This window comes from Somniosus microcephalus, chromosome 8 (genome assembly GCF_052327205.1).
Source record: "Somniosus microcephalus isolate GS21.2 chromosome 8, FLI_Smic_1.0, whole genome shotgun sequence".
NCBI lineage: Eukaryota > Metazoa > Chordata > Chondrichthyes > Squaliformes > Somniosidae > Somniosus > Somniosus microcephalus.
Window position 1 is genome coordinate 29,540,520 of NC_140994.1, and position 24,350 is coordinate 29,564,869.

At 46.8% G+C, this 24,350-nt stretch overlaps 1 protein-coding gene across 2 annotated transcripts in view; it reads left to right on the plus strand.

Annotated features, from left to right (window-relative positions):
* LOC147113407 (GDNF family receptor alpha-1-like) overlaps positions 1 to 23,868 on the plus strand; it is a 285,609-nt gene extending 261,741 nt beyond the window's left edge. For both annotated transcript variants that reach the window (XM_085994419.1, XM_085994418.1), the window contains exons 8-9: positions 17,308 to 17,361; positions 23,585 to 23,868. In XM_085994419.1, the coding sequence (XP_085850545.1) occupies positions 17,308 to 17,361; positions 23,585 to 23,758 (228 nt within the window). In that variant the 3' untranslated portion in view covers positions 23,759 to 23,868. The remainder of the gene's footprint in view (positions 1 to 17,307; positions 17,362 to 23,584) is intronic.
* Positions 23,869 to 24,350: the final 482 nt, after the last annotated feature.

The following is a 24,350-nucleotide window of genomic DNA, read 5'->3' on the forward strand; positions in this document are numbered from 1 at the left end:
ACAATTTAGAGACAGTGGAGGGGTCAAGAGAGGTGGTGGTGAGGTAGAGCTGGGTGTCATCAGCGTACATGTGGGAACCTGATATTGTGTTTTCAGATCATGTCGCTGAGGGGCAGCATGTAGATGAGAAATAGGAGGGGGCCAAGGATAGATCCTTGGAGGACGCCAGAGGCTTGAGCACTTAATCTAGGCTGACACTTCAGTGTAGTGCTGATGGATTGCTGCACTGTTGGAGGTGCCGTCTTTTGGATGAGATGTTCAACTGAAATGCTGTCTTCCCTCTCATGTGAAATCTCAAAAGATCCTATTGCACTATTTGATGATGAGCAGGGGAGTTCTCTTGGTGTCCTGGCCAATAGTTATCCCTCAACCAACATCAGTAAAACAAATTTTCCGATCATTAATCTCTCTGCTGTTTGTGGGAACCATGCTGTGTGCAAATTGGCTGCTGCTTTTATCCTACGTTACAAAGTCACTACGCTTCAAAAATACCTCATTGGCTGTGAAGCGCTTTGGGACATCCTTGGGTTATAAAAGGTTCTGTATAAATGCAAATTCTTTCTTTTATTGCATATGGGATCCTCGGCTTTATAAATAGAGGCATAGGGCTGGATTTTGATTCTGGAGGCGTGTAGGAGGCGGGACTACAACTTTCGGGGTTGTAGTCCCGCCTCCATCGAGTTGTGGCCAACCCATTCGATTTTCACTTGATTGACCTTGTTGAGCCCACCCAGCGGGCTCAGCAGGCCAATTAAGGGCCATCCGGCAACAGGTGACATCACAGATTGACATTTCATCGGTCAAGAGCTTTTGACAGATGAAATATCAACATTTGACAGCTCTTTGAAGCTGTCAAACACTGACAATCTGTACACTAAGTTAATTCCTTCCTCTCAGGCTGATTTAGAGATCTCTCCAGAACAGAAAGCTGAATGCTGCAGATTTTGACAGCTCATGGCTATTCTGCTTTCTGTGCCGATGAGATGAGGGACTCCCGATACCTGAAGGAAGGAAGGCTGTAAAGGTAAGAAAAGGTAAGTAAAACTTCTTTAAACACTTTACACACTCCAAACACACTTACCTCTGCACTCATGCACCCATCACTCACCTGAACACTGGACATCTCGAACCCTCCAAGTCCTTCAGCCCGACGGCCCGCCTCGCTAACTTGGCGTGGTTTGAAGCCGTTGGGAATCCCACACTTCAGCAATAAAAATAGGGATTAGGCTAAAAACTGCCTGTTAATTACCTGTTAACAGGCAGTTAATTGGCACTAATCCCATTCCCGCCTCGGGGAGGCGGGTCCCAGCACAGGTCGGGTATCCGCCTCCTTTGAAACTGGCATGGAGGTGGGTTGGGGGTGGGATGGGTTCGTGCCCCCCGATTTTGAGATTTTAACCCACCACACGCCTCCAATCCCGCCTCCACGGCCCAATGAAAATCCTGCCCATAGAGTACAAAAGCCAGGAGGTTATGCTAAACCTTTATAAAACATTAGTTCTGCCCCAGCTGGAATATTGTGTCCAATTCGAGGCACCACACTTTAGGAAGGACGTGAAGGGTTTGGAATGGATACAGAAGAGATTTACTAGAATGGTTCCAGGGATGAGGGATTGCAGTTACGTGAATAGACTGGAGAAGTTGGGGTTGTTCTCCTTAAAGCAGAGAAGGCTAAGAGGAGATTTGATAGAGGTGTTTAAAATCATGAAGGGTTTCGATCGAGTAAGTAAAGAGAAACTGTTTCCAGTGGCTGAAGGATCCATAACCAGAGGGCACAGATTTAAGGTGATTGGCAAAAGAACCAGAGGCGACATGAGGAAAAACATTTTTACGCAATGAGTTGTTAGGTTTTGGAATGCACTGCCTGGGGGAAACAGATTCAATGGTAACTTTCAAAAGGGAATTTGATAAATACTTGAAGAAGAAAACATTGCAGGGTTATGTGGAAAGAGCGGGGCAGTGGGACTAACTGGATTGTTCTTCAAAAGTTCCGGCGCAGATTCGATGGGCCGAATGGCCTCCTTCTGTGCTGTACTATTCTATGATTCTATGATAAAGCCTACTTAGAAAATGTTGCTATCACTCACTCGAGGGAACATAGAAAACAAATGAAATTCAGACTGTAAGATAATGACAGGTCGCTAACTGCTCAGCTCCATTGCTATGCTGAGTGTTGAGAGTTTTGGATGCACACGCAGGTTTAGAATAATAGCCTGGTATAGGGTGAAGAATTATTCTCTTCCGGGCAGTGTGATTGGAATTCGGCCTTGGGCCTCATTTTCATTGAACTGGTGAACTGTGAACATCAATCAGTTGTCCTGATTCAGCTCGCCAGTCAAGGCCTGACCTTATTCCAGCCGGCTTTGACACCGAGCTGGCTGGCAGGTAGATGCTGGTCGAGTGGAAGCAAAGTAGATGGGGGGCAAACCCTGGTCAGTGGCGGAGGGGGCGGCACTGGGCTGGCAGCGGCCTGCAGTATTTTTGTGGTCCCGTTAAGGACTGTTGATTAGACCGCTCAGCTGGTTAAACTGCTCAAGACCCGGAGCACCTGGGTGTAGCATGAGTGGTGTGATGGCCACCAATTTGTACACCAATTTCAATCAGCATCCCAAAAAACATTGTTTAATTTCTCCCCCTAAGTGTCAGACTAACAACTCCTGATGTATTTACAGCATCTCTCTGGCACTAAGCTAGTTGGCATATCCCAGAAATGAAGGATCTCACCTTTTACCAAGTCTGAAACTGGATACGAGGAGAGCTCAAGGGAAGAATGGCTGGGATCATGACTTGCGTTCTAATGTTTGTCTTGCATTTTGTAAAGTTTCATTAATAAGGCTTCATAACCTGAATACCTCACGCCTCCACATCATAAGGCACAGGAATAAATGGGAGCGAATGAGTTTATTAAACAAAAAAGAATTTGGTGATGGGTTGATATTTTAGAAATTTCCTAGTGAAAAATTGGACTGATGGTAGGAAACAAAGTCAGCAGAAACATCGCAAGCAGCAGTAAATTAATATCTCAGAAACCCATCTAACCAGTGTTAATTTGTCAATAATTGTGATATTCCAACAGTGTGGTTATCTAATTTTCAGCTTTGATACCCCTTCCATGGTTAAATAGCCTGTTCATATTCTGTGTCTCGGCTCACACATGTGAAGGATGGGTGAGGTACTGGGAAGGTTGCTGGTTCCTATGAAATTGTACCCCAGCAAGAGTCAGTACCTTCAGTGGGGAAGAAATTGGAGGAAAATATTACACATTATTTCCTGAGCTGGTGGCATTACTCAGCCAGATTTTTTTTTAAAAGTAACATGGCAGCCAATTACCTTACTGGCCAAATGTAATCATTGTCTGATTAAGGGGCCTTTAAAAGAACTTGGATGCTGGGTCAATTGGAATATTCAAGACTGAGATCGAGAGATTTTTATTCGGTAAGGATATCATGGGCTGTGGATCGACGGCGGATAAATGGAGTTGAGGTACAGGTCAGTCATCACCTAACTAAATGGAGGAACAGGCTCAAGGGTTCTTGCTCGTGGATTCATGACATGCTGGGAGCTTTCATGACCAATGTCCCAGACACCACCATCACCATCCCTGGGTATGTCCTGTCCCGCCGGCAGGACAGACCCACCAGAGGTGGTGGCACCATGGAATACAGTCGGGAGGGAGTAGCCCTGGGAGTCCTCAACATTGACTCAGGACCCCATGAGGTCTCATGGCATCAAGTCAAACATGGCAAGGAAACCTCCTGCTAATTACCACCTACCGCCCTCCCTCAGCTGATGAATCAGTACTCCTTCATGTTGAACACCAATTGGAAGAAGCACTGAGAGTAGCAAGGGCACAAAATGTCCTCTGGGTGGGGGACTTCAATGTCCATCACCAAGAGTGGCTCGGTAGCACCACAACTGACCGAGCTGGCCGAGTCCTAAAGGACATAGCTGCCAGGCTGGGTCTGCGACAGGTGGTGAGGGAACCAACAAGAGGGAAAAACCTACTTGATCTCGTCCTCACCAATCTACCTGTTGCAGATGCATCTGTCCATGACAGCATTGGTGGAAGTGACCACCGCACAGTCCTTGTGGAGACGAAGTCCCGTCTTCATATTGAGGATACCCTCCACCGTGTTGTGTGGCACTACCACCGTGCTAAATGGGACAGATTTCGAACAGATCTGGCAACTCAAAACTGGGCATCCATGAGGCGCTGTGGGCCATCAGCAGCAGCAGAATTGTATTCAACCACAATCTGTAACCTCATGGCGTGGCATATCCCTCACTCTACCATTACCATCAAGCCGGGAGATCAACCCTGGTTTAACGAAGAGTGCAGGAGAGCATGCCGGGAACAGCACCAGGCATACCGAAAAATGAGGTGTCAACCTGGTGAGGCTACAACACAGGACTACTTGCATGCCAAACAACAGAAGCAACATGCGATAGACAGAGCTAAGCGATCTCACAACCATCGGATCAAATCAAAGCTCTGCAGTCCTGCCACATCCAGTCGTGAGTGGTGGTGGACAATTAAACAGTTAACAGGAGGAGGAGGCTCCAAAAATATCCCCATCCTCAATGATGGTGGAGCCCAGCACGTGAGTGCAAAAGACAAGGCTGAAGCATTTGCAACTATCTTCAGCCAGAAGTGCCGAGTGGATGATCCATCTTGGCCTCCTCCTGAGGTCCCCAGCATCACAGATGCCAGTCTTCAGCCCATTCAATTCACTCCACGTGATGTCAAGAAACGGCTGAAGACACTGGATACTGCAAAGGCTATGGGCCCTGACAACATTCCGGCAATAGTACTGAAGACTTGTGCTCCAGAACTAGCTGCGCCCCTAGCCAAGCTGTTCCAGTACAGCTACAACACTGGCATCTACCCGGCAATGTGGAAAATTGCCCAAGTATGTCCTGTCTACAAAAAGCAGGACAAATCCGACCCAACCAATTACCGTCCCATCAGTCTACTCTCAATCATCAGCAAAGTGATGGAAGGTGTCTGTTGGATCCGTGATTCAGAGGATATGCTGTTATTAAATAATCACACAGATGCTGTACATCAACAATAAACAGGTCTTTACTGGAGGAGGGTTGTCTCAAGACTGGGGGTACAGAGGCATGCTCAAGGCTTATATACAGGTGTGGTCACTGCCGGTACTACAGTATACAGGAGCTGTAAAAGTAGTTCTCTCTTAAAGGTACATACACTACAGTGTCGTCGACAGTGCTATCAAGCGGCACTTACTCAGCAATAACCTGCTAACTGACGCCCAGTTTGGGTTCCACCAGGGCCACTCAGCTCCTGACCTCATTACAGCCTTGGTCCAAACATGGACAAAAGAGCTGAACTCAAGAGGTGAGGTGAGAGTGACTGCCCTTGACATCAAGGCAGCATTTGATCGAGTGTGGCATCAAGGAGCCCTAGCAAAACTGAAGTAAATGGGAATCAAGGGGAAAACTCTCCATTGGTTGGAATCATACCGAGCACAAAGGAAGTTGGCTGTGGTTGTTGGAGGTCATTCATCTCAATCACATGACATCACTGCAGGAGTTCCTCAGGGCAGTGTCCTAGGCCCAACCATCTTCAGCTGTTTCATCAATGACCTTCCCTCCATCATAAGGTCAGAAGTGGGGATGTTCACTGATGATTGCACACTGTTCAGCACCATTCGAGACTCGTCAGATACTGACGCAGTCCGTGTCCATATGCAACAAGACCTGGACAACATTCAGACTTGGGCTGACAAGTGGCAAGTAACATTCGCACCACACAAGTGCCAAGCAATGACCATCTCCAACAAGCGAGACTCTAACCATCTGCCCTTGACATTCAATGGCATTACCATCGCTGAATCCCCCACTATCAACATCCTGGGGGTTACCATTGATCAGAAACTGAACTGGACCAACCATATAAATACTGTGGCTACAAGAGCAGGCCAGAGGCTGGGAATTCTGTGGTGAGTGTCTCACCTCCTGACTCCCCAAAGCCTTTCCACCATCTACAAGGCACAAGTCAGGAGTGTGATGGAATACTCTCCACTTGCCTGGATGAGTGCAGCTCCAACAACACTCAAGAAGCTCGACACCATTCAGGATAAAGCAGCCCGCTTGATTGGCACTCCCTCCACCACCGGCGCACTGTGGCTGCAGTGTGTACCATCTACAAGATGCACTGCAGCAACTCGCCAAAGCTCCTTCAACAGCACCTTCCAAACCCGCGGCCTCTACCACTTAGAAGGACAAGGGCAGCAGACGCATGGGAACATCACCACCTACAAGTTCCCCTCCAAGCCACACACCATCCTGACTTGGACCTGTATCGCCGTTCCTTCACTGTCGCTGGGCCAAAATCCTGGAACTCCCTTCCTAACAGCATTGTGGGTGTATCTACACCATATGGACTGCAGCGGTTCAAGAAGGCGGCTCACCACCATCTTCTCAAGGGCAATTAGGGATGGGCACTAAATGCAGGCCTAGCCAGCCAGCGACGCCCACATCCCATCAATGAATTTTTAAAAAATTATGCTTTTATGCTTTGTCCGTCCAGTGTCTCAGCTCTATTTCAACAGCAGAGGCAAAGACCAGCATGGCTGCTGGGTGACCAGACTGGTTCCTGGGATGGGGGTATTGTCCTAAGAGGAGAGATTGAGCAGAATGGGCCTATATTCTCTAGAGTTTAGAAGACTGAGAGGTGATCTCATTGAAACATACAAAATTCTTACAGGGCTTGACAGGGTAGACGCAGAGAGGATGTTTTCCCTGGCTGGGGAGTCCAGAACCAGGGGTCACAGTCTCAGAATAAGGGGTCGGCCATTTAGGACTGAGATGAGGAGAAATTTCTTCACTCAGAGGGGGGTGAATCTTTGGAATTCTCTACCCCAGAGGGCTGTGGAGGCTCAGTTGTTGAATATATTCAAGGCAGAGATCGATGGATTTTTGAATATTAAGGGAATCAAGGGATATGGGGATAGTGCAGGAAAGTGGAGATGAGGTAGAAGATCAGCCATGATCTTATTGAATGGCGGAGCAGGCTCGAGGGGCCAAATGGCCGACTCCTGCTCCTATTTCTTATGCTCTTGTGTGACGGGAGCCCCACTATTCTCATAGTTCATGACCCCTCTGTACAAACATTAGTGCTGCAGAGGAGCACTACAAAGAAAAATACACAAAAACAAGGATAAGAATAGAGCAAGCTATTGGAATGCTCAAAGGAAGGCTCCAGCGCCTGGATAGGTCTGGGGGTGCCTTGGACTATTCGTCCAGCACAGAGTCGCAACTTGTAGCAGCATTACTGTGCTCTTCACAATATTCAAATCAGGAATGGGTAGATGGTAGATATCCCAGAGGATTTCAGAGAGACAGAAGAAGACAATGCAGATGTTGTCGGCCTGCCCCATGAAGAACAGGAAGCTTGTGCAGGTGGCTGTTAGACATCTGACGGACAGACTCATTCGGCACACTTTCACAGATGTACTATTATTTAGAAGTCTCGGCTCATCAAAACTCTGCCTCCTCTCACCAAACTCTCAACTCTGATCTACGCAAAATCTTTGCTCCTCACAGCAAGCTTTCACATTTTAAAGCTGAGCCATAATATCAGCACATTATCTGTTCCTCATTGTCATATTTTTTTTTATTTGTTTATGGGATGTGGGTGTCGCTGACAAGGCCAGCATTTATTGCCCATCCCTAATTGCTCTTGAGAAGGTGGTGAGCCACCTTCTTGAACCGCAGAGGGCAGTTAAGAGTCAACCACATTGCTTTGGGAATAACAACAGAAAATGCTGGAAACACTCAGCAGGCCAGGTAGCATCCGTGGAGAGAGAAACAGAGTTAATGTTTCAGGTCGATGACCCTTCATCAGAACTGGAAAAAGCTGGAGATGTAACAGGTATTAAGCAGGTGCAGAGACGGGGGGGGGGGAGGGGGGGGAGGTGGGAGGGGAGGAAGGAATTGAAGGAACAAACTGTGCTTTTGTAAGAGGCAGGAAAGATAAAATGTTGCAAATGGGAATGGCAAAATTATACTGCATGAAAAATGGGGGCAGGGGTTATAGTTTGAAATTGTTGAACTCAGTGTTGAGTCTAGAAGGCTGTAAAGTGCCTAATCGAAAGATGAGTTGCTGTTCCTCAAGCTTACGTTGAACTTCATTGGAACAATGTAATAGGCCGAGTGTTAGATCCGTGATCCTGAGGATATGCTGTTATTCAATAATCACACGGATGCTGTAAATCAACAATAAACAGGTCTTTACTGGAGGAGGGTAGTCTCAAGACTGGGGGTACAGAGGCATGCGCAAAGCTTATATACAGGTGTGGTCACTGCCGGTACTACAGTATACAGGAGCTGTAAAAGTAGTTCTGACTTAAAGGCACAGACACTACAATTCCTCCCCTTTTAGATTAATACCCCCTAATATTCAAATAACAATTAAAATTTTAACATGTACATTAAACAACAAAAGTCCATTTATAGATTCAGTCTTTGGGGCGGCTTCCTGACCCTTTCGGGATAGCACCTTTCCGGAGGTTCCTGTTCTTGGTGCAGAGGCGATTCTGACCCCTTTTCATTGGGTAGTTCATCGGGTTCCACTGCTACTGGGTCTGAGGTAGATGCTACCGGTATGTCGGGTTCATCCCCAGGTACTCGAGACATGGGGTTGACGCGTTCCTGTGACGCTAAGATCTGATCGACGTGGCGTCTCACAATGTTCTTCCCGACATCCACTGTGTACATTAATGGCCCCTGCCTTGTACATATCGTTCCGGGTTGCCATTTCTCGCTTCGATAGTCACGGGCCAAGACTGGTTGCCCTACATTGAAGCTCCTTGTCGGCTTCTCATTGATGTGCTGGAATTGTTTGTCCTCAACATTTCTTCGCACATTTGGTCTGAGCAAGTCCAGACGAGATCTCAACCTTCGGTTAAAGAACATCATGGCCGGGGTCTGGTTGGTAACTGCATGTGTCGTGTTTCGGTAGGCTAATAAGAAATTGTCCATCTTATGCTGTAGTGGAATTTCATCGTCGCACATGGCCTTTATCGCCTTCTTAAAGGTTTGTACGAACCTCTCAGCCAATCCATTTGTGGCTGGATGATACAGGGCGGATGTGTAATGCCTTACCCCATTCCTTCTCATAAATTTTTGAAACTCGTTGGACACAAACTGTGGTCCATTATCAGAGCAAATCTGCTCTGGCAAACCGTTTCTGGCAAATATTGTCCGTAGGACTGCAATCGTTTTCTCTGTAGTGGTTGAAGACATTTTTATCGCCTCAGGCCACTTTTAATGAGCATCCACTGCTATTAAGAACATTGAGTCCATGAATGGACCAGCGAAATCAATATGCACCCGTTGCCATGGAGAGGAGGGCCACTCCCACGGGTGTAGAGGGGCATGTGGTGGTGCATTTTGGACCTTCTGGCATCCTAAGCAGCTCTTAGTTAGGTCTTCGATTTGTTGATCGATTCCCATCCACCACACATAAGCCCTAGCAAGGCTTTTCATTTTCACTCCCCCCAGATGACCTTCATGTAGCTCATTTAGCACTCTCTCCCTTAACTTGGGTGGAATCACCACTCTGGATCCACACATCACTGTCCCCTGGCATACGGACAGCTGTTCTCTTCTGGATGAGAATGCTGGCAATAGTGAGTCGCCATGTGTTGGCCATCCCCTCACCGTCAAATCATATACCCGAGACAGCGTCAGATCATTGCGGGTCTCCTTCTCTATATCCGCGTTCGTTGCTGGCAACCGTTCAATTATTGACGAATAAAATATCTCGATAGGGTCCACTGCTGGTGCTTCCTCCACAGTAGGCAGTGGCAGGCGCGATAGCCCATCAGCGTTCCCATGCTGTTTCGTGCCTTTATATTCTATCTCATATTGATTCACCCCTAGAAACAGGGACCATCTTTGTAACCGCTGTGCAGTCATCACTGGAATGCCCTTCTTAGGATTAAAGATGGAGACAAGTGGTTGGTGGTCAGTCAGCAAGGTGAACTTCTACCCATGCAGATAGTGGTTGAATTTTTTTACTCCCCATAATAGGCTGAGGGCCTCCCTGTCAATCTGGGCGTAGTTGCGCTCGGCTGAGGTTAGTGACCGAGACGCAAAGGCCGCTGAGGTTAGTGACCGAGACGCAAAGACTACTGGCCTCTCCAACCCGTCTGGGAATTTGTGCGACAGCACCGCTCCAATACCATAGGGTGATGCATCACATGCCAAACGAATTGGTAGTGCTGGGTTGAAATGGGCCAACACCTCTTTTGATGTGATCAATTCTTTACACTTCAGGAAAGCTCGTCTACGTTCGTCATCCCACTTCCATGGTACCCCTGTTTGCAGTAGGGTGTTCAGTGGGTGTAATACCGTGGACAAATTTGGTAAGAACTTGTGGTAGTAGTTTACCAGCCCGAGGAACGACCTCAGTTGTGACACATTTTCCGGTGCTGGAGCCTTGACTACTGCCTCAATCTTGTCAGGGGACTTATGTAACCCCTCTTCATTGATGACGTGGCCACAATACGAGATCTGTTTCTGGAAAAACTCGCACTTCTGGCGATTAGCTCGTAGCCCATACTCCTTTAATCTGGTGAGCACCTTCTCCAAGTTGGCGAAGTGATTACTGTCATTTTCGCCCGTGACCAAGATGTTGTCCAAATAACACTGGGTCCCTGGAATCCCTTGCAGGACCTGATCCATCGCCCTTTGCCAGATAGCCGGAGCCGAGGCTACTCCAAACACCAGCCGGTTGTATTGATAATGAGTGTTAATCGTAAGGTATTGTTTCGAAGCTTCTTCTACCTCCATTTGCAAGTACGCCTGGGCTAGATCAATTTTGGTGAAGCGTTTACCTCCAGATAGCGAGGCGAAAATATCCTCAATTCGTGGAAGCGGATATTGTACCATGTGAAGGACTGGGTTCACTGTCACCTTAAAATCCCCACAGATGTGGACCTTCTTTGGTTCCCCAGGCATATTACTCAACGACCTCTTCATTACAGGAACGATGGGTGTAGCCCACTCGTTCCAGTCCACTTTGGACAGTACTCCTGAACGTTCCAACCCTTCCAGCTCTGCTTCAACAGCTGGTCTGATCGCATAAGGCACTGGTCTGGCCTTCAGAAACTTTGGGCTTGCATTTTCCTCTATTTTAATCGTTACTTTTATGCCTTTTAGTGTTCCTAGTTCCTCCTGGAACACTTCTTTTGCGTCAGTTAGCATTTTTGACAGTCGTCCAGGTGTGACGTCGTCATCCTTTTTGGCCTCAACCTTCAGTGCCTGTATGGAATGCCAATCTAATTGTATCTTCCGGATCCATTCACGTCCTAGCAGTGGTGGTCCTCCATCTGGCAATACATATATATCCATTTTAGGTATTTCCTGGCCTTTATATATCACTTTCACCCTTATTTTCCCTTTGGGGTAGACTTTTTGCCCCGTATACATCTTCAAGACAATCTCTGTAGCTTTCAAGGGTATGTGTGAAAATAGCCGCTTGTAGTCTCTTTGATTTATGACTGTTAGAGCTGATCCCGTGTCCAATTCCATTTTCACTTGGACTCCGTCTATCTTGAGTGTAACCCAGATAGTCTGGTGATCTTCCATTTCGGTTACCTTATGTAGTTTCAGACAACCCAGCTCCTTGCTTCCGGAGTCTGTGTCACTTTTCTGTTCGTCTGAACCACTGTCCATCACCTGGTGTACCTTTTTGTACTTCTCCTGTGGAGATTTCTTACTGTTGGTTTTCTTCCCAGACCTGCAGACTCTTGCTATGTGTCCTGCTTTCCCACACTGTCTGCACACTTGGTCCTTGAACCAACAATCTTTCTGGTCATGTGTTGTTCTGCCGCAGCGATAGCACTTCCCTGTTCCATAGGACATTTCATTGGTGCCATATTCTTGCGGTCTCCGTTGTATCTCTGCAGCGCCCCTTGCGGCTGCTTCGTGGGATACTGCCATACTGAAAGCTTTGTCCAGCGTAAGATCCTTTTCTGATAGAAGCCGTTTCTGGGTTCCTTCACTTTGTAGCCCACACACAAACTTGTCCCTTAACGTATCTGCTAGTCCCACTCCAAACTGGCAGTGTTTCGATAGCTTGCGCAGTTCCGTTAGGTACTCAGCATTGCTTTCGTCTTTGTCTTGGTTCCTTTTATGGAACTTAAATTGTTCTGCTATCAGCAGCGGTGTGGGGTTTAAGTGGTCCTGTAGGATTTCTACTATGTTTTCGAAATTCTTGTTCACCGGCTTCTCTGGGGTTATTAGATTTCGCAGTAACCCATAAGTTTTTGCACCCATGGAATTTAACAAAACCAGTGCTTTATTAGCATCTGGCACTTCATTCGCCCTGCAGTACACCTCAATATGTTCCACATATGTCGTCCAATCTTCGACTTCATTGTCGAACGTAGAGATACTGCCACTCTTCGGCATCCCTGGGTGTGAGTTAACTGTCAAAAATGGCGTCTCCCGCGCTTCCCCTTCTTCTCCGCTGGCACAAAATGGCATCTCCCACGCTTTCCTTCCTTCCCGCGCTCGTCCTTCTTCCCCGCTGCGGCTTCTAAAAATGGCGTCTCCCGCGCTCTTCCTTCTTCTCCGCAGCTCAATGGCATCTCCCACGCTTTTCCCTCTTCTCCCCGTGGACCCTGTTCAGCCCGTGAGCCCTGGCTGTGCTCTGCGCGCTTTTTTTTTTTTTTTTCGACGCCGCTCAGTCTTGAACCCGGCTGTTTCTTTACCCTCTCTCTCTCTCCGGTTTGTTTTCTTTTTCTCGACGCCGCTCGGTGTCCAACCCCCAGCTGCGCCCTGCACGCTTCACCCTCTGTCTTACCCCGTCGACGCTGCTCGGCTTTCTCTCCGCTGTCGGTCGGCTCCAGCCGCCGCTGCTCGGGAAGGGTCTGCGCCGGACCTGTCGTCGGTCTCTTGCTGATCGTTGTGGCTGGGGAACCAAGCCCGGCTCTCCACAGCCTCCCCTGCGATGTTCACTCTCTGCCTGACGGCTGGGTGGTTGCTCGTGGTCGACGCCCGTGTTCCTGGCCTCGACTTTTTTTTATGTTGCAGGTAGATTCAAATCGACACTCGTCGCCACTGTTAGATCCGCGATCCTGAGGATATGCTGTTATTCAATAATCACACGGATGCTGTAAATCAACAATAAACAGGTCTTTACTGGAGGAGGGTAGTCTCAAGACTGGGGGTACAGAGGCATGCGCAAAGCTTATATACAGGTGTGGCCACTGCCGGTACTACAGTATACAGGAGCTGTAAAAGTAGTTCTGACTTAAAGGCACATACACTACACCGAGGACAGAGAGATCAGAGTGGGAGTGAAGCGGTGAATTAAAGTGACAGGCGACTGGAAGCTCAGGGTCACCCTTACGGACTGAACGGAGGTGTTCCGCAAAGCGGTCGCCCAATCTGCATTTGGTCTCCCCAATATAGAGGAGACTGCATCATGAGTAGCGAATACAGTATACTAAATTGCAAGAAGTGCAAGCAAATCGCTGTTTCACCTGGAAGGGGTGTTTGGGGCCCTGGACAGTGGGAAGGGAGGAGGTAAAAGGGCAAGTGTTGCATCTCCTGCGCTTGCACGGGAAGGTACCAGGCGAAGGGGAACGGCTGTTAGGGGTGATTGAGGAGTGGACCAGGTTGTAGCAGAGGGAGCGGTCCCTTCGGAATGCTGAAAGGAGAGGTGAGGGGAAGACGCGTTTGGTGGTGGGATCACATTGGAGGTGGCGGAAATGGCAGAGGATGATCCGTTGAATGTGGAGGCTGGTGGGGTGAAAGGTGAGGACAAGGGGAACCCTATCATGGTTCTGGGAGGGAGGGGCAGGGGTGAGAGCAGAAGTGCGGGAAATAGAACGGACACGGTCAAGGGCCGTGTCAACCACAGTAGAGGGGAATCCTCGGTTGAGGAAAAAGGAAGACATGTCGGAAGCACTGGTATGGAAGGTGGCATCGTCAGAACAGATGCAGAGGAGATGGAGAAACTGGAAGAATGGAACAGAGTCCTTACAGGAAGCGGGGTGGGAGGAAGTGTAGTCCAGGTAGCTGTGGGAGTCAGTGGGCTTGTAGTGGATGTTTGTCGAAAGTCGATCGCCAGAATTGGAGACGGAGAAGTCAAGGAAGGGAAGAGAAGAGTCGGAGATGGACCATGTGAAGGTGAGGGAAGGGTGGAAATTGGAAGTAAAGTGAATGAAACTGGAAGTAAAGTGAACTTATCTAGTTCAAGGCGAGAGCAGGAAATGGCACCGATACAGTCATCGATGTACTGGAAAAAGAGTTGAGGGACGGGACCTGAGTAGGGCTGGAACAAAGAATGTTCCACATATCCCATGAAAAGGCAGGCATAGCTAGGGCCCATGTGGGTTACCATAGCAACACCTTTAATTTGGAGAAAGTGAGTGGAGTCAGAGAAGAAGTTGTTCAATGTGAGAACAAGTTCAGCCAGGCAGAGGAGGGTGGTGGTGGATGGGGACTGGTTGGGCCTCTGTTCAAGGAAGAAGTGGAGCGCCCTCAGGCCATCCTGGTGAGGGATGGAGGTGTAGAGGGATTGGACGTCCATAGTGAAAAGGAGACGGTTGGGGCCAGGAAACTGGAAACTGTTAAAGTGACGGAGGGCGTCGGAAGAGTTGCAAATGTAGGTGAGAAGAGACTGGACAAGGGGAGAAAAAATAGAGTTGAGATAGGAAGAGATAAGTTCCGTGGGGCAAGAACAGGCTGAAACGATGGGTCTACCAGGGCAGTCCTGTTTGTGGATCTTGGGAAGGAGGTAGAAGCGGGCTGTGCAGGGTTGGGGGACTATGAGGTTGGCAGCCATGGAGGGAAGATCTCCAGAGGTGATGAGGGCAGTGACAGTCTTGGAAACAATGGCTTGATGTTTGCTAGTGGGGTCATAGTCCAGGCGGAGGTAGGAGGCGGAGTTGGAGAGTTGGCGTTCCGCATGGTAGAGGTCGGTTCGCCAAACAACAACAGCACCACCCTTATCAGCAGGTTTAATGCTAATGTTAGGGTTGGATCGGAGAGAACGGAGTGCTGCAAGTTCAGAGGGAGGTAGGTTGGAGTGAGAGAGGGGAGCAGAGAAATTGAGACAGCCGATGTCACATTGGCAGTTAGCAATGAAAAGATCTAGAGAGGGTAAGAAGCCAGAGGGAGGGGTCCAGGTAAAACGAGAATTTTGAAAGCGGGAGAAAGGGCCAGCTGTGCGGGGGTAAGACTCCTGGCCAAAGAAGTGGGCACGGAGACGAAGGCGACAGAAAAAGAGCTCAGCATCGTGCTGAGCTCGAAATTCATTGAGATGGGGGCATAAGGGGATGAAGCTCAGGCCTTTGCTGAGGACTGATCGTTTGGGGTCAGAGCGGGGAAGGTCAGCGGGGATAGTGAACACACGGCAGGGGGTGAGATTGGAAGAAGGGATGGGGTCAGAGGAAAGTGAAGGGGAAGGTGGTTCCAGAGGGGCATTGGTGTCCAAGAGTTGATGAAGCTTGCGATCCTTGACATCAGAAAGGAAGAAAAAAAGTTTTTTGTTGAAGTGTCGGATGAGACATTGATGGGGGTCTGGAGTCACATATAGGTCAGACCAGGTAAGGATGGCAGATTTCCTTCTCTAAAGGACATTAGTGAACCAGATGGGTTTTTATGACAATCCGGTAGTATTCATGGTTACCATTATTGATACTAGTTTTTAATTCCAGATTTATTTAATTGAATTTAAATTCCCCAGCTGCCTGTGGTGGGATTTGAACTCACGTCTCCGGATCACTAATCCAGGCCTCTAGATTACTAGTCCAGTAACATAACCACTATGCTACCATACCCATCATACAAAAGAACCAAACACCAAGCAGTCCTTACATCAAATATTCCAGTGACTTATTGCAACTATTTACAAAAACATCATTTGGTTCTGTCACCATGCACATTTCTTGTGACTGCATGAGTTTTTCTGTGTCCTATTCTAACACTTCTTCTACATGCCAGCTGAGGGCCTGAGCAGCTGCAAAATATTGTGAGCATCTTGGAATGGAAGTGACTCTTCTCTCAGGTCCCCCGGGTCTTGACATGGATACGGGACAGGTTGACTGTTTGTCATAGGCTCCTTGGCAGCCTGGTCCTGAAAAGATGAAGGCTTTGTTGGAAATGATAGGGTGCTTCCTCTGTGCAACTGCCATGAGGGGTCACAGCCTCTGAAGCACGCACACCAGCTTCTCCACTGGTATTAGACACAGGATTCTGGTTACCAGCAATCAGTGGGAGAACGGGCCTCACAGAATCAGAAAGATCCTTACACCTTTGGGAAAGAGTCACTGAATATCCTTTAGTCCCTCCGAGATGTAGCCTTGTATAACTTTGCAGTCCGATTGACAATGGCCACTTCAGATAGTGTCCCAAAACCTGCAGTCCTTCATTCAGTGGGGGGGTAACTTTAAGTTTTGGCGATAGTGCAAAATGGACAATAACGGATCGGCTACCCATTATACACCTCTCCCGATTAATGGTTCCATTGAAGTCAATGGAAAGGAAAATCAAAAGAGTTGTCTAACGGGCAGCCGATCCAATATCTCCCAAAAAAGCCTTCACCTTTTCAGGACTAGGCTGCCAAGTTTGTGTTAGCAGCACTTCCATATCAGCCTCTGAAAAATTAGAAGCTTACTGTTTTTTTAACAGCCAGCCAGTTTAGTCCCTCTTCTCTGCTCAGCCCATTAACTGCATGAAGCCCTCTAGATAGGGAGGTTATGCCTTTGCTCCGCCCCCTAATAAATTTACAGGGCTCCCCCCAGCAAACCAGCCCGCCCGCTGGTGGGACCCCGCCTTTGTATGCCAGCATTATTTAAATTAGCTGACCATAGAATTTCTGATTGGGTCGGGCTCCTCTGATTTTGACGGGCATAAATACTGCCCTGCCGTACTTATGTCAGCGGAGTAAGGCCCTAGGAATTTCCAGCCCTTAATCTTTTGCTCATCAGAGTGTCTCACTCCCCTTCGAATGGCCTCCTTTAATCGCCAGATCGCGGCCTCCCTGACACCTTGCTCTCCCATTATCATCCCGCTTGAGCTTCCCTTTTTCGTTTTTTTTAGCCAACTTCAGCCCGTTCCACTCCCTTTCCAATTTCAGTGGGCTTCAGGCTCCTTTGGTTTTAGTGTGTTCCCTGTCATCACCACCCTGCTCCAAACAATCGATACCCCGCCCCGCTCTTTCCCAGGCCTCAAGCCATTACACTGCTCCTCGCATTTCAGTCAGCATTATAATTTGTGTACCCGTAATATTCTAATATTTTACATATCTTTTGTACTCAGGCACAGAGACTACACTCCAATGTATCAGTGAGCCAAGACCTTTGTATTACAGAGGTAAGCACTTAATAAATCAACTCATAATAGCTCATTATGGACTTATTTTTTAAGCACCATAATATTTACCACCTGAACTTTGTTTGAATAATTTGAATTCATAGGTAATGCATTCTCACGCTTGGATTTAATTCAAAAGTATTTCAAACAGGTGTTATGAAAGAATTTTATACTGTTTTTGCAAACCTTTTCAGGAAAATGTAACGCAAGCTTAAGTAAAAGAAATGGTAAGTGCTGACCCCAATAATAATTAAAAATATTCATTATTTAAATAAGCACTAGACTTTCACATTTTAATGGATAATAAGGAAGTGGACCTGCTGTAAAGGGATACCCTTGACTTATGTCACCTCAGCTCATCCACTGCATTGAATGGGTGAGTGTAGTGTTCAATAAAATAGCTTGTAAATAGAACTATTTAACCAGAACATGGATTGATATATCTATTTTTTTTAATCTGATGGGTGTCTAGGGGCAGTGTAGTACTTACTCCTAGAATAAAGTTCTCTTTGAAAGAAAAGTGCATTTATCTTTCAAAAATGAAATTAGCCTCATCGTCAGTACTCCCAACAGGAGAAGCTATATGCCTATCCCTTTAAAAAAAAATGCATTGGACCACCCAAAAGAAAATGTTGTGATGTTACTCATTTTACCCTTCTGAATTTCATGATGCCTCACAAATCACCACACATACTTTTGCTTATCAGACCATCAGTTAGCTCAGTATTCTGTACCCATTAAATGTTCTATTTACAGGCTGTTTTATTGAACAGACTTTCAACTGTTTCATTACTGTCTAAAGATATTTTAGTATTAATTGGATGTAAAAATTTGCTTGCAAGTAATGCTTATGGCATGTATCTTACTTTCTTAGTGTTGACAATTGCCTTTTCGGTATGCCAAGTGATAGTTTCAAGCTTTGTATTTGTCGCCCAAATCAGATGGATATATGTAAAATCACCTTTGCCGTGGTTCTTAGAGACAGAAAAAAAAATTGAACCAACATAGAAACATAGAAGATAGGAGCAGGAGTAGGCCATTCGGCCCCTCGAGCCTGCTCCACCATTCAATGAGATCATGGCTGATCATCCAAATTCAGTACCCTGTCCCTGCTTTCTCCCCATATCCCTTGATCCCTTTAGCCTTAAGAAATACATCCAACTCCTTCTTGAATATATTTACTGAATTGGCCTCTACTGCCTTCTGTGGTAGAGAATTCCACAGGTTCACCACTCTCTGGGTGAAGAAATTCCTCCTCATCTCTGTCCTAAATGGCTCACCCCTTATCCTTAGACTGTGACCCCTGGTTCTGGACTCCCCGACCATCGGGAACATCCTTTCTGCATCTAGTCTGTCCAGTCCTGTCAGAATTAAAAAGTTTCAATGAGACCCCCTCTCATTCTTCTAAACTCCAGCGAGTATAAGCCCAATCGACCCAATCTCTCCTCATACGTCATTCCTGCCATCCCAGGTATCAGCCTGGTGAATCTTCGCTGCACTCCCTCCATGGCAAGAACATCCTTCCTCAGATAAGGCGACCAAAACTGCACACAATACTCAAGATGTGGTCTCACCAAGGCCCTGTACAACTGCAGCAACACATCCTTGTTCCTGTACTCAAACCCTCTCACTGCGAAGGCCATCATACCATTTGCCTTCTTAACCGCCTGCTGCACCTGCATGCTTACCTTCAGCGACTGGTGCACAAGGACACCCAGGTCTCGTTGCACTTCCCCTTCTCCCAATCTATTGCCATTCAAATAATAATCTGCCTTCCTGTTTTTGACACCAAAGTGGATAACCTCGCATTTATCCACGTTATATTGCATCTGCCATGCTTCTGCCCAATCACCCAACCTGTCCAAATCATACTGGAGTTTCTCGGCATCCTCCTCACACCACACACGCCCACCCAGCTTTATGTCGTCTGCAAACTTGGAGATAAACCAAATACTTCGTAGCCACATCCAAACCTCCACAAGACTGGAGCACTGGTCACCCACATGTTCAACGTTTTGTTCAAAGCAGTGAGTGTTACTAGTACATGCAGGTGCAGCAGGCAGTTAAGAAGGCAAATGGTATGCTGGCCTTCATAGCGAGAGGATTCGGGTACAGGAGGAAGGATGTCTTGCTGCAGTTGTACAGGGCCTTGGTGAGACCACACTTTGAGTATTGTGTGCAGTTCTGGTCGCCTTATCTGAGGAAGGATGTTCTTGCCATGGAGGGAGTGCAGCGAAGATTCACCAGACTGATACCTGAGATGGCAGGAATGACGTATGAAGAGAGATTGGGTCGATTAGGCTTATATTCGCTAGAGTTTAGAAGAATGAGAGGGGATCTCATTGAAACTTATAAAATTCTAACAGGACTAGACAGACTAGATGCAGGAAGGCTGTTCCCGATGGCGGGGAGTCCAGAACCAGGGGTCACAGTCTAAAGATAAGGGGTAAGCCATTTAGGACAGAGATGAGGAGGAATTACTTCACCCAGAGAGTGGTGAACCTGTGGAATTCTCTACCACAGATGACAGTTGAGGCCAATTCATTAAATATATTCAAGAAGGAGTTAGATATATTTCTTAAGGCTAAGGGGATCAAGGGATATGGGGAGAAAGCAGGGACGGGGTACTGAATTTGGATGATCAGCCATGATCGCATTGAATGGCGGAGCAGGCTCGAGAGGCCGAATGGCCTACTCCTGCTCCTATCTTCTATGTTTCTATGTTTACAGCATCTGTTGGTGATGATGTCTAGGTGGGCATCATGATTTTAGGCTAATTAGCATAACGATGCTTTAAGTTATTAAGATTAAGAAATTGGGGCGTACAAGGCTGCCAAGGGGCAGGTGAATGGTCCACCGGGATCTCCATGCTGGGGTCATGGTCTGGAAGACACCCCCAAAATGATGGAAGCTATTGCCTGGATTGATTTTCCTATCAAGGGGGCCAATCAGCTTTGCTGCCTGCACTCCTGGAAGGGCCCATCCGCCGCCCCACCCAAACTGTCATCTGGTGCTGTATTTCCCATTACTCTCCTCTGGCAGGGACCCAAGATGTACTCAGAGTGGCATGGGCACCTGCTGCTGGCATGAAAATGATGAGGTCTGACTCTGATCCCAGATATTCTGGCCGGATCAAGAGCGAAAGTCATCAGTTCCTGCTCCTTACGTAGGTAGAGCAGGGCCGAGGATTTTTGGCCGTTATTCTATTCAAAACATAAGTTAAATCTGATGTGACCCAAATAATTAAAGGATGCATCTGACCTTTCAAAATAAGTTACATCATTATATGCAGAGAGACACAACAGCCCTGATATTAACGGGAAGGAGAAGGTGGGGGGAGGTTTAGCGGCCGGGAAACCCTGAAGTAAGGTTTCCAGGAGGTCCTGCTGAATTTAACGACAGGTCCTGATTAACATTTTTTGTCTCCATTTGCCAGCCTCAGCCAGCCAGATTAAAAGGCTGTCTGGCTGTCGGATGGGTAGGCAAGCCGGGGAGCAGAGAGGAGGGCGGGAGGGAGCGAGCGATCTCCTGGGTTGGGAATAAACATCAGGGGGGGGGGGTGGCCCTACCCGAGAGATATGTCGGCAGTCAGAGACATCGGAGGGGCCGGAGAGGTAGGTCAGGTGTCAGCGAGTTCAGGGGGAGGGTTTGTCTGATGACGTGGGGCGGTCCGATCGCGGGGAGGTTAACGGGTTCGCTAAGTGGGTCGGGGGGAAGCACTCCTGCTCCAAAGCCCACAAGCAGTACTGGAAAAGCACTTACCTGTTCGATCCAGCCATCTCACCTCCCTTCAACTGTCAGGTTTCCCAGGACGGCTAGCGTTGAACCTGAAACACAGATAAAATCGTAGGCACACAGCCTCATTAAAATATTTAAATGAGGGACCCACCTCTGGACAGCAGGTTAATCACCCACCCCCCAACCTGTCCCCGTTCAAACCGGAGACGGGTTTCCCATTTTTAAATTTTTAACCCCTCACCCCCTGCCACCCAACCCCCACCTCTCCCCTCAGCCCATCTTTGGGAAGCTAAGATTACCCCCAATTATACTGAACAGGAGCAATGGCTTATTCCATCATTTGTTTCCAACTTCATGCTCATCCCAAGACAATCATCGGAATAACTTAAGGCCATCAACTTATTATTATTCATTCATGTAACCTGTTGCATTCCACCGATGGTTTTCCTGGAGTCAGAACAAAGACCTGAACCACAGAGATCCACAGACTATTTTATCATCTATACTTATACTTATCTCTCTAACTTTCAATCCTTTCCATAATCAGATATTTCTCTAGCTGCTTGTTAAGGGAGTTAATCAATATTGCATTAAGTAGAATCGATGGGATATTATCTTCTGTTACCAACTGCACTCTGGGAAAAAATGTTCTTCCAATCCCTAATCTCATTTGAGATTTGTCAATGTTATATTCATGTCCTCTAGCCTTGCAATTATAGGTTAAGTTGAATAGCCTGTTAACCACCCACATTGTCTATAACTTCTAGCAAAGGAACTCGCAGTTTTCCTTACCTGTATAGAATAATTTCAATTCTAACATCATATTTTCATAATGAGCATATCAGCCCATACACAATAGCGTGAGAATCATGCAGAGGTATTCAAACAAAAATGTCTAAAATTTCCTATATGGAATACAAACTTTAAGGTTAAATCTTTGAGGGCCTGAAATTCTGGGAGCTCTGCTCCACTGATGAAAATGTGGGGTAGCCTGGAAGCTCCTCCAGACACACACCCTTGACATGGGCAGCCTGGGCAGGGGATGTGCCCACTCACACCAGCTGAAATGACAGTGCACGGGGTGTAAATCTGACAGAATCAAGTTATGCCCTACTTCACCCCCCCCCCCAACCGATCGGTGATGCTCCCGCTCTCCACCTTCAGGAATTTCAGGCTCTTGGTATATAGAGGAGGCATTTATTGTGTGTGTGTGAAGAGTATTCGTTTCCAGGTGGGTTACAATTTGTGAATTTGTATTTTTCCCTACATTATGTTGATGATAGATTCTGCCTCTTCCCTTCCATCCTCCAGTAAGGGGAAAGGATAATGTAGCCCAGGGACTTTTCCAAAACCATCCTCAAAGATAATCTGTAATTGACTATAAGTGGAACAATTCTAATATAAGTGGTGGAAGCAGATCCAATAGTAACTTTCAAAAGGTAATTGGATAAATACTTGAAAAGGAAAAACATTGCAGGGCTCTGGGGAAAGCACAGTGTTGGGGGTGGGGTGGGATTAATTGAATAGCTCTTTCAAAGAGCCGGCACAGGCACAATGGGCTGAATGGCCTCCTGTACAGTACAATTCTATAATTCATGTCAGTTATACCTCCTCCTTGTTCACCAACTTAGGTGGAGCATTCTGCTGCTCTAGAGCATTCCCTCTTTAAACCTGAGTTGAAAACTCACCTAAAGAATACTAGTAATTTGAAATATCATTTAGAATTTTAACCCTATGGATCACATCTCGTGCTCTACTTAAACTTGTGAAAAACAAGCATAAATTTTGTATTATTATTACTAATTGGCATTTGGAAAAGTATGGGCTAATAAATGAAAGTCAGCACGGATTTGTTAAAGGCAAATAGTGTTTGACTAACTTGATTGAGTTCTTTGATGAAGTAACAGAGAGGGTTGATAAGGGTAGTGTGGTTGATGTTGTGTGTATGGACTTTCAAAAGGCATTTAACAACGTACCACATAATAGAATTGTTAGCAAAATTAAAGCCCATGGGATTAAAGGGACTGTCGCAGCGTGGATACAAATTGGCTGTGGGACAGAAAGCAGAGAGTAGTGGTGAAAGATTGTTTTTCGGACTGGAGGGAAGTATACAGTGGTGTTCCCATGTGTTCGATATTAGGGCCTCTGCTCTTTTTGATATATTATTAATGACCTGGACTTGGGTATACAGAACATAATTTCAAAGTTTGCAGATGATGCTAAAGTATCTATTAATGTAATTGTTTCATTAATTCCATATTGGGCTAACTTTATGTAAGTTACAGGGGAGATCTCCATTGGTCTGCACCAAGGTGCAATGGGAAAACCAATCAAGTCCCTTTGCAGTTACGCGCTCCGACCTGCCGAATTTTCCGATATTCGCTGTGCCCAGGCAATCCAGTGCACTTGGGTGCAGACCAAGGAAGCTCTCTCCTTATGTGTTCACTGACAGAATTTGCTAATGGAAATTTTTAATTGTTTTCAGACGCAGATCACTACTTCAAACAATAAGGAGATTGCTGCTGTACAATCCAAAGAACAGACAGCTCCAGAGAGTTCATCTGCTGTCAATCCAGAGATTCACATCAGTGCAGTGCTGTGGATGATCACTATTGCACATTCAACTTTTCCTTGCCTCTACTCAACAGAAACTTTGTAGTTGCATACAAGGACCTGTACAAAATCTATTCTCTGTCCATTTTATTTTTCAAAAATTCTAGCTCTACAGACTATGTGGAGTCACCCTGCTGAAGCAGATTCATTGTAACTGGGGGGGGGGGGGAGAGGGGGGGAGAGGGGGGGAGAGGGGGAAGCTTCTTGTGAATTAGGAGCTATGTGATAATTGATGCAATCCTACATTCCAAACAAAACCTTGTGGGCATGTGGAGTTGATGGACCAGGATTTAATTATGGCTGTACTTATTTTTGCCCTAGCCTTAAGCTGGGAACTTGGAAGCAGCTTACGTTGAATCCTGTGTGCATTGTCCATGCAACTGCTTTATTGAATCTGATGACAAGTTAGGTACAGCACAGCAGGGATGTCATGTTATCTCCTCTGACACTGGTATCGGTCAGCAAGAGTTTTCACCTGAAGAGTGGGAAGATTTACTGTTGTTTTTTTTTCCTCTTTTGTTTGTTGGATTGCTTCAGATGTTTTAATCTTTTACAATACATCCATATTCCCTGTAATGTTTATGTAAATGTTCTGCACTCACAACTCAAAAAAAAAACATTATCCATCTCACAAGCCA